This window comes from Pinus tabuliformis, chromosome 5_1 (assembly GCF_031772625.1).
Source record: "Pinus tabuliformis cultivar Carrire ecotype Pingquan chromosome 5_1, CPIR1, whole genome shotgun sequence".
Lineage (NCBI taxonomy): Eukaryota > Viridiplantae > Streptophyta > Pinopsida > Pinales > Pinaceae > Pinus > Pinus tabuliformis.
The window spans coordinates 302590545-302602188 of NC_142305.1; the positions used below are offsets into that span (position 1 = coordinate 302590545).

Sequence of the window (11644 nt, forward strand, 5' to 3'; positions counted from 1 at the left end):
ACCAGGGATAACCATAGCCACACTAGGACTAACAGTGGTCAAAATTTACCAAGATGATACTACCCTGCTCTAATGCAAGAACATGGAAACTACAACAAAGAAGTTTACTATCCACCAGTCTCCCTAAGGTTCTGAAACTGAGCCATACAAAATACCAAAAACATACTACAAAAATACATATCATCGACCCAATGGAAATGTTGATAAAACATCATACAACTACTTACAAAAAACATATACTAACCAACAGTAAACATTAATATGATATGCATAGTGGACTTATTAGTCCGAGATGATAATTGGCGAGAGAGGATAGGTCTAAACTAGAGTGTTAATGACTGTAGACACCTCCTATTGATCATTAAATTCATTCTCTCAATCATATACCACAAAGCGCTCCACCTGAGCCAATCTGACCACAATGTCATCCAAGTTATACCTAATTTCCAGCAGGATTCTCTTTATCTCCTCCTGACCTACAAACAACTTGTAATTATCTACCTACTTATCCTGAATGACCATGCTTAGTAGAGTTTCCAATTGACGGTGCAAACTAATAGAATGGAGAAAGTGAAGCCTTCTCTTACGAAACTTTCCTGGATCAGGAACCCACTTGAGGCTACTACCTCCAATCTTTGAATCAGAGAAATATACACGATCACTAAAATCCTTGGCCTCTAAGTGAATAATTTCCTTTCTCACTTCGAGAGGAGAAGACTCAAAAAAATTGACCACAAACTCCCATCCAAAAAATCGTCGTCATTGCGAGGAGGATGACCCAGGTGTGCCACCTCGGTGACTAGGCATCCTCTTCCAAGGAGGTCATATAAGCATATAACATGCAGACAGAACGGGAAGAGACAACTCTCGAAAATTGAATGATGGGGATAGACAATGTGAAGGGAGGGTAGGACCCTAACACAATGCAAACAACAAACCCTATATTAATTTAGTAGAGATGTAATATTATGGCTGGAGGAAGAAAATTAGTAGCCCACAACACTTACAAACTGACAATTTCCCTAACTTCCTAAAACCCTAGAATTTGTGTGGACATAGAGCTCTATAAATTAGAAATTTTTGGAGAGCTAAAATTCTAAACGATCCATAACCATTATCAAAACCAAATGGAGAAGGTACTAGGGTACCACACTTAGTAGACCAACACTGGACAACTGAATGAAATGCCAGCAGGGTCGGAGTTTTGAGGTGACATAGAGGGTAACACTAATTTGAATGAAGGACCAAACCCTAAGTTGTGTAAAAAGAGCACAAAGAACATTGACCCTTACAGTGAAAAACCAAATGACCCAGAGATAACCAAACTACCTTGTAATATATGACAATAAAACCAAGAAATAATCGAACCACTAAGGGACTGAGACACGACCAAACAATTATATTCTAAGGAAATTACCAAGAAAACAGACCTCCTTGTAGTCTAGAATAGACACCCTTGTCAACCATGCACTAGTTCGCCTCTATGGATTTTCACCAGCAGCAACCAAAACACAGTCGTGTCGCCATCTTGGGACCTGCACCATGCATATATATTTGGGCGAGGACATAAGAGGCCAGATAGTTGCATGAGGTGAGCAGGAGGAGTGCTCATCATGGTAAGCCAACTCTACAATCTAACAAAGTAGTTGACCATCCCAATAAGATTCAGAATGATAAGCTCATGAATGAGCTTTCCCCGATTGTCAGGAAATTCTCCACCCGTGGTCAATCCACCATGAGAGGAGTGACCCATATCAGACATGAAGGGATAAATTCCATTGCCAAAATGACTTTTGTACCTAAAACTATATACTCCCACCTGCTCTAATTTAAGTCGATTGGACCTGGGTAGGTGCAACATAGTTTGAAAACTGTGAGATCACCACATGAGGGGCATGAAAATTCAAGTGTAGAGAATGGATCTTATGTCGAGAATCGCCACCCCATATCCAATAAATTTGATCAGCTTGCCAATTATACCACCTACCAGGAAACAATCATTGTGAAAGCACCCGCATCGGGGAGTGCCATTTCCAAAATTGGCAAAGAGTCTCGATTAGTGGTTGAATGAATGGAATCCACCCGTAGACGATGGAATGGAAAAAGTTTAACATTGAAATTGAAAAAAAAAAAAAGGAAACAAAACATTATCCAACAAGGTCAAATGCAAAATCTTCTTGATGTTTGATGGAATTGCATTGAAGAGTAAAGAGTTTAAAACATATTATATTGAATTATTCAATCATTTTTAATAGAAACGAGGTGAGAATAATTTATTAATAATTTTTCTTTTGAATTGGGTATTTTTTGGTTTCACACTACATGAGGGAGGCATCCATAAATATTATAAAGCTACGTGTTTTTTAGGTCAACTATATACAACTAATCTCATGAATAATAATAGAAACCCTTGCTCACTTATGGGTTTGATTGATGCAGAGGTATCCAAATCTCTCCATTATCAATCATGTATTTCTAATATTGATACTGAGAGCAATCATGTATCTCTAATATTAATGTTGAAAGAAAGTAGGGTTTCTCTTAGTTTAGTGCAACAACTATAAATTTACCTCAAGATTCTCTGATGTTCTTTTTCCCTATTCAATATTTTTTAGCTCTAACATTCCCTCCTTGGTCTCTATTGTAATCCACCACATTAGCTTGTGCTTATCATCATGGCTCCTCATTCAGTTCATCAAGGTCGACCTCTCGCTCACTGTAGTGGGGATAAGCTTGCTACTATGGATGCTGCAATGGAGGCCACTTGGTCCTTCCATCACATTGTTTCCCTTGCAGCCCAAAAAAAATTGAAATTATTGGAAGAGGAGGTCAAAATAGAGGGGGGTTCAATCTCCCATGAGTTGAAGTTCAGGAGAACCTAAGTTGCATTGAAAACACCAAGTTTTTTAGGACAGTGTAATTATATTGGCATACCTAATATTGGACCTGCATGAATTTACTAGTATGGAGCTAAAGCAATGGAAACTTTGTACATGTCTAGATAGGTTTGAAAAGCAAAGACAAGTGCTCCTCACTCTTTGCAAATGGTTGGTTAAGAAAAATGGTAAGATATTGCCTTTAGAATTTGTTGTTTGTTCCAGAGACCACCCCATTGACATTACAACAGATGCTCCTTCAATCTTTGTTTCTCTAAAGGGATAATTTATGGATTACAATATGGACTACAATTTTTTTTTTCAAGACATGTTTCTATGGGATTTTATGGATTTGCTAATTTTGAAGTTAAGGTGATTTTCATTTTTATTTTGGAAAAACCACACTTACAAAATCTATGTATATGTGAGTTAGTCACTTTCTCAATTTTTTTTCTCTACATGATTTCTTTAAAGGGAAGTTTTTTTATAACTAATTGGCTTCTTTAACCATATAGCGGCTGAGAATGTGTTTTAAGAAAACTTATATTGATAAATATAATTATTTAAATTTCTTTTAATAGAATAAAAATCTTACCAGAAAATTGTATTAATAATTTTTAATAAATATTTGGAAAAAATAACTTATTAATTGACATTATGAGTTATAAAGTTGAATGGATAAGAACTTTCTTTTTGCAAATCAAAAGTTCAAAATGAAAATTTTAGGTTTTTAAATTTCATTATTTATCATGAAGATAATGTTAGATTTGGATTGGATGAAATTTAGATCATTTTTGCATTTATTTGATTAAACTCTGTCAACGGGCTCAAAAATGAAAAGTCTCATTGTTTAAATTTAAAAGTATATTTAGATACTTAGTGTAGAAATGAAGATGAGCTTGGCTCATTCCAATTAAGTTAAAAAAAAAATAATAATAATAAATAAATAAATTATTAATTTTCAAATTTAAAAACTCATTATACATTTTAAAATATATATATGTTAATTATATAAAATTTCAAATTATTTTATATTTTTTAACCAAAATTAAAAAAATAAAATTCTTTACAATTACCCATCAAAAACATATAAATAAAATTCTTCACAATTACCCATCAAAAACATATAATTGAATTGAGATAAGCACTAAAAACATGAATCCAAAAAGGGCTGAAACTGTTTGATCAAACTCAAACCATATATATATATATAAACCCAGGATTACTAACCCATAAAAATATTTACGATATTTGAACTAATATAATAAAAAAATTTAAAAAAAAAATATCCACACCAAGGATAAAGAACTCGAAAAAAATATATATTATATTTGAACTAATGAAAAAAACCACTACGACCATACTGTGACTCATAAGGTTGTAAAAGCATATATTAACACATTTATGGAAATGAAAAAAAAAAAAAAAAAATTCCTGAATAGTTTTAGAAATACCAGAATCGAATATGGAGTACACCAGAGAGAAAACTATAAATCCCAGAGAGATGATAATGAGACAGCATGGAACGAATATCAAAATCCAGATCCAGATCTGCAGTAGGTCAGAACAGATTATGGCTACCTTGCCACTTTCCAGCCTGAAACTGTTCAATATCATGTATCAATGCTTTTCGAAAAAATCTGACAGAAATAATGGCAGACACCGTTCTGAAAAGTTATCAGAAAAAATCAGCAAAGACGAAATCATAAATCGTAAGAGATTAGAAATGACAAGAATATATGAAAAAGAATATTAAAATACCAGACTTGCTGTAGGCTACAACAGTCATGAAATATAAACTCTTTGGACATTTAAAAACCCTTCAAGTTCGGGATAAATTTGGAGCATGTTTTTGGAATAATCTAGATCCGACAGTTAACTCTAAAGTTAAAATGGATCTATATTAAAAAATTAATTCTAAAATTAAAATGGATCTATATTAAGAAATTAGAAATGACAAAAATATATGAAAAAAATATTAAAATACTAGATTTATAAAATAATCATGAAATATAAATTGTTAAGACATCTAACAACCCTTCAAGTTCAGGATTACTTTGAAAAAAATATTAAAATACTAGATTTATAAAATAATCATGAAATATAAATTGTTAAGACATCTAACAACCCTTCAAGTTCAGGATTACTTTGGAGAATGTTTTTGGAAGAATCTAGAGTTCTGAAGAACAGAAAGAACTCTAAAGTTAAAATAAATCTATATTGATTAATTCTAGATCTGATCTAATCATACTTATTACATAAAAAATTGAGTAATAAATCTATATTGATTAATTCCCGATCTAATCATACATATTACAACATAAAAAATTGTTACTCACTGGAAGAATCTGGATAAAGTAAACCCTCATTCACCACACCAGTGGAAACCATGTCTGTGTCATTGAGTCCTTCAACAAGACCACAGAAATCCTCTGTTGAAGAATTTGTGATATCCTTTTCCCTGATAGGCAGCTGATGATTGCTATTTTCTGTGCCAACTTCTGCAGAGATTATCTCACGCGATGGACTCTTGGGCTTGGTGTCTCTCTTATTCTCCTTGGATTCATGGGTAGACTTGCCTGTGAGTCTCTGAACCAGAGACCGAAAATTTTGTGGGTCAGTTTTGATAATCTTGGGTTCATAAACATACGCAACACGGATCGCTGGAGTGACAATATTCTTGTGCTGCAGGCTTGATTTTTCTTCACCTTTGGCAGCAGAATAAGACTTGGAGATGACATGAGAACATTTATTGGCGGCCAACATGGCAGATCCCGATCTAGAATGGGGTGCAACTTCATCAATATTGGATGTTTTCATCACTCCTCCACCACCTATTTTCTCCTTAAGGAATCTCTTCAGCTGGACGATCAATTGCACAACTGAAGAAAGTTTTCAGGTAATCTGCACGTCAACTATACCCTAGGTTTGTACCTAGGTATTCTTTTTCCTTTGTCTAAAAATTATTTTAAATTTCAAAATCTCTTGTGAGAGCATAGCCTTCTAGATTTTCTTGACCAAACATCTTTATGTCCATGGCAAATTCAGAAAATATTCTTGGCAGCATAACCTTCTAGACTTTTTTCACTAAACATCTTTATGTCGATTGCAGATCTTTATGTGCATGGCAAATTCAGAAAATATTCTTGACAACATAACCTTCTAGACTTTCTTCACCAAACATCTTTGCCAATTGTAGATTCAAGAAATGCGCGACTTAAAACAATATGCATGTTATAATCCTAAGAGGCTCTGGTTTTGAACCTCTAGTGCCAAGGATGTGGTTTAATGTTTTTTATTTATCTGAATGGGAAGGATGTTACGTAAGGGTTAGGGTTAGGGTTAGGGTTAGCATAAGCTCGCTCATGGTCTCGAGGTTGCTCTGCTATCATGAGTTGGCTTCTCAATTTCAATGAATATGTCACGTTTTGGGAAGTAGGGTGGAAGTTCTTAAAAGTGTTGTGTAAAATACATAGATGGACTTTTTTTTGGAATTATTAGGAGCGAATTATTGATTTTTGTGTTGTGATGGCAGATTTAGTTACCTTTTAAAAATCATTACTTCATATTTTAGAAATTTGAAAGACTCATATCCAATTTCCAAAATATTCCAAATTCTACAATAAAATTATCTAGAAGTGTGCCCTACCTCTACTTTTGCATTTTGTGTTGGTTTTGTTTATCATGTTGTTATCTGTACACATTTCGTGAAAACAACCATTACAAGTTTTGCCAGTATGATCCTATACTGTTGCAGATTCCTTATTTGGTTTACCAGCAGTGCCCTATCGCTTTTCAGATTCCTTATTTGGTTTAAGAGTAAAGTCCTCTTGCATTTTTCAGATTCCTTATTTGGTTTACCAGTATTATCCCATAGTATTCCATATTGTTTTCCTGTTTTAGAAATGGCATGCTCATCCCTCTCGATTGACTAGTATTCCATATTGTTTTCCTGTTTTAGAAATGGCATGCTCATCCCTCTCGATTGACTGTTCTAATTTTTCCATTCGTTTCTTCCAGTCAAAATTTGGCACCTCTTTCCGACTCAAGAATCAAATTTTGAATGTTCCTCTCCAGTTTCATTTCAGCGTGAGGGTGATGTGAGGATGATATTAGGATTAAATTAAGCTTAGCATGTTTCCACCTTTCTAACCTCAAACGTGACCACACTACCAAACTCCATTAACTTTTAATGTTGACCCTATTTTTTTATTTCTATATGAGCTTTAAAATTAAGATTGACCGATATTAAATTATTAATAAATAAATTTCTTAAATTATTTTAATTTTATTGAAAATATTGTAATTGAAAGATATATTAAACTAATTGTTAAGATAAAGAAAATGTTGTAATCGAAAGATATATTAAACAAATTGTTAATTGTTAAGATAAGAACTAATTCCCATAAATTGCATAGTGAAAACTGGCATTTGTCAATCCCAAAACGTAACGGAAAAAAAAGTTTATCACGTGTGATTTGTGGTCAATTCCCAAAATGGCATGTCATGAAAGAGACTTATCACATGTGATTCGTGGATTGGTTAATTCCCAAAACGTCCTATGGAAGAATTTATCACATGAAGATTAAAGTTGGAAAATATTTTTGTATAAATTGTCCACATTATACTTGCATTGAATCTAATTTTCAAAATATTTATCACATTACCAACTTTGTTTACTTTCAAGTTAGCAAAACTATGGTGATTTTGTTTATCTTCAAGTTAGCAAAAGTATGGTTATTTGGGAACCATTCTCTCACTTCTTTTTTAGCATATAAATAGAATGTTAATAATCTTGATTAATCTCTTTCCTTTTTAATGTCTAGTACACCATATAGATTTTAGTGAACATTAATCATCATCATTATTATTTTTATATTTAATAAAATAATATTTAAACAAATTTATTGATAATAAAAAAAATATTAATATCAATTGTAAATCAATTATTTAAAGCTCACTTTAAATAAAATATTTTATATCAATTTTGGTTTTATATGATATAATTTTCTAATTGCAAGGGTTGTAGGAGGGCGAGAGATTATTTCTAATCCTGAAGGAAAAATTGTTTCCAAATACTCTTTGGGGGTTAGGTAGAAAAACCAAAAATCAAGTAGAAATGTATGGTCTTTTATTGGGTTTAACTTTGGCCCATGACATGGGAATTTCAGATATAATAATCATGGGTGACTCTTTGATTATTATTCAACCCCTGACCAATGGTTCCTATCCAAAGGATAATCTCCTTAAACTCCTCCAAAGAATAAATTGTGCTTTGGACCTCCTATCCTCAAAATCTCTCTCTATATTCCAGATTATTGTTAAGGTGTCTGGAGGAGAGTGTGTATGCTCTCCTTTTGCAACAGCGATGGGGTCCTTCCCCTTTGCACCTTTGTGCCTGTTAGTTGCCTCAACCCATCATGTTAGTATGGTTATCTTAACATAACAATTTTGCAAGTTTATATTCTTTTTAATCAACCATTTGACGAAACTCATTTGTGTCTGCAAAAGTCATATTGAAATTCTTTACAATACTTATCTGGGGTACCACTGACTCCTGGCATGTTGTGCTTTCCATGTTGGCACAATACACAAGAGAATAAGCATAGGTAACACTTGTGCCAATATCCTATCAGCATTCTCTTTATTAAAGCCTAAATTTTCTTAAGATTATATGCCACATTTTTCCCTTGGTTCCCCCACTTGACGATGTTGTGTATACCATATCCTCTGAAGCCAAAACCCAGAGGTTGATTGTTAAGCCAATCTAGCCTACCTCCTTGAAGTGGGTCAAAATGAAGTCAATGTTCTCAAGGATTGGCACACAACTCCATAGTTCCCTAATGTCAACTCTTTGTCCCATGCCTTCTTAGCTGCACCATCCCCATGCAAAAAATCACTCGATTTTCAAAAATGGTGAATATTTTTTTAAATGTTAGTGATTTTCATGCTAATTTTGAAAAATGTTATGCAACATCAACCCATTTTTTTAGAGGGATTATTTTTACACTTTAAATTTTTGTATGTATCAAGTGTGAACATTTAAAAAATAAAAAATAAAAACAAAACAAAAAAGATGAAAAAAAAATAAAAAATTAACTAAACCAATAAAAATAAATAAATTATATATATATATATATATATATATATAATTTAAGGAAAAACAAATTAAACCAAAAAAAATCGAAAAACAATTTTTTGTAAGTTAGTAAAGAATAAAAAATAAAAACCTCATTTTAAAAAAAATAATAATAATAATTAACAAAAAAAATAAAATATAAAATATATATATATATAGATTAATTAATTTAAATAAAAATAAAATAAAATAAAAATTCCGAATTTTTTTTAAATCAAAATTATAAAAATATAAAATGTAAGTTAGTCACTTTCTCAATTTTTTCTCTACATGATTTCTTTAAAGGACGCCTTTTTTATAATTGATTGGCTTCTTTAACCATATAGCAGCTCAGGATGTGTTTTAGAAAAACTTATATGAATAAATATAATTATTTAAATTTATTGTAATAGAATAAAAATCTTACTAGAAAATTGTATTAATAGTTTTTAATAAATATTTGGAAAAAATAATTTATTAATTGACATGATGAATTATAAAGTTGAATTGATAAGAACTTTCTTTTCACAAACTTACCAAAGTTCAAAATGAAATTTTAGGGTTTTAAATTTCATTATTTATAATGAAGATAATTATAGATTTGGACGGGATGAAATTTAAATCATTTTTACATTTATTTGATTAAACTTTATCTAAGGCTCAGAAATGAAAAGTCTCATTTTTTAAATCTAAAAGTATATTTAGATACTAGGTGTAGAGATCAGCATGAGCTTGGCTTATTCACATTCAAATTAAATTAAAATTAAAATTAAAATTATTAGTTTTCAAATTTAAAAACTTATTATACATTTAAAATATATATATTATTTATATAAAATTCCAAATTACATATATATATATATAGAATAAATCACACCAATTAAATACAAATACAAGGGTGATTTTGGAGCTGCTAGAAGCTGGCCGGAGGATGGATTTAGGCTCTGACGGCGTGCGACAAAAATAACCGCAAAGGGAAGGTTAGCCGCAGTCTGCAGCTACAGGACCACAGGATGGAGCAGTTTTCGGCAGCTAGGGTTACGAGCGATCGACAGATCAGCACCAGTGACGGGAGGCTACAATCGATGTCCGACATGGAAGGTTTACCGGAAACGGACCTCGTGGATTACTCCGAGGATCCGTTGGAGGGTCAGGTCTTATTCACTAACCCATCTCTGCCCCCCCGGTTTTTGTTCCTCCGCTTTCTGATATCACAGGTGCCCAGAATATCCTTCCGGTTATCTCCTTGCCGGATCCCTTTTCATCTGGTCTGGTAGCCCCGCCTCTCTCTCCCGGCACAGCATCTTTCTTTGCTTCTCATTTGCTTGATCCCGCTGATCTGGATCAGATCCCATCCCCGCCTCCTGATCCATAGCCTGCTCCAGAGGTACCTCGGTCGAATGTGACAAATCCCCCCCCGGATTTTGGGGCAAAACCCTCAGGCGCCTTCAGCACCCCGGTAGTTAACCCTAAACCCTCTGGACCACCTCCCCCCGGGGTCACAAACCCGCTATCTGAGCATCCGTCGGCCCCCCGATCCAAGAAGCAGAGGTCGAATTGCGTTAGGGCAATTTCGAAAGATACCACGGTTATCTTCGGTGACTCTCCGGATTTTGAAGCAACCATGGCTCTAGCTCGCACAATGTTGGTAGGGCACGTGCGGGGGCGTTCCTACACGGTGGACAGATTGATGCGCTGGGTGAAAGAAATTTGGGGAGTACTCCTCACACAGGTGCCGGAGGTTGAGGTTCTACCTCGTGGGTGGTTCTCCCTTCAATTCGCAAACGAAGAACACACAAATGCGGTCCTCGAAAGATACTGGCATATTGAAACTGCTCCTGTACTTCTGAAGAGATGGAGTCCGTTATTCGATCCTGAGCATGAGCAAATTGCTGCAGGGCCTTTATGGGTCCGATTACCAGGGCTTCCCACTCAATATTGGAGCGAAGCATCATTCAAAAGGATCGGCAATGCACTTGGGACATATCTGGATCATGATCGTGGCTACCTCGATACCCGGAAGAAGACTGTAGCTCGCATTCTGGTGCATTTGGACACCAGAGAAGGATTGGAGGAAAGAATTACATTGCAATGGGGTAAGCTTAGGCGTTCTCAGATGCTGGATTATGAAGGAGTACCCTTTAGGTGCAATTGATGCCACCAAGTGGGTCATCTCTACAAGGATTGCCCTTTAAACAAGCGACCGGACAGCACTCCAAAACAATCCCCCATAGCAGCCAAGCGGACTTCCCCGATCGTTTCTCAGCCATCGAAAGGATGCCCCGTTCCCATTGGAGCTCAGGAGTATACTGAGATGAACTCCCTCGAGACGCCATCGCCTCCGTTGACTCGGGCTCGGGCAGCTGCCGCAGCCGCACAAGCATCGGGGAACATAACCAGGATGATGACAAACTTTCCAAGGAGGCCGCGTTGATGGAGAAAGGACACTGGGAGATAATCGAGATTTTGGATCAACAGGAACAAAAGTTTTATCACCGCCCATACATAGACCCACAATATCCTACTGTGAGTCTGCATGAGACTTAATCTCAAACAGCAGTATGACAGTAGCAGTACACAGAACAGTGTTTTTTTTTGTAAATTTTTTGTAATCAGATGGATGCCATAAGGCATCAACTCTATGAACTAT

General features: G+C 34.6%; 1 protein-coding gene across 1 annotated transcript; it reads left to right on the forward strand.

Annotated features, from left to right (window-relative positions):
• The first annotated feature begins 10618 nt into the window (after positions 1-10618).
• LOC149164570 (uncharacterized) lies at positions 10619-11149 on the forward strand. Its single transcript, XM_089429528.1, has one exon. It carries the CDS (start codon positions 10619-10621, stop codon positions 11147-11149), a length of 531 nt encoding a protein of 176 aa, XP_089285654.1.
• Positions 11150-11644: the final 495 nt, after the last annotated feature.

Excerpts from the sequence above, each read along its gene's own strand:
- LOC149164570 (XM_089429528.1), top strand. The coding sequence starts at position 10,619 with ATGGCTCTAGCTCGCACAATGTTGGTAGGGCACGTGCGGGGGCGTTCC.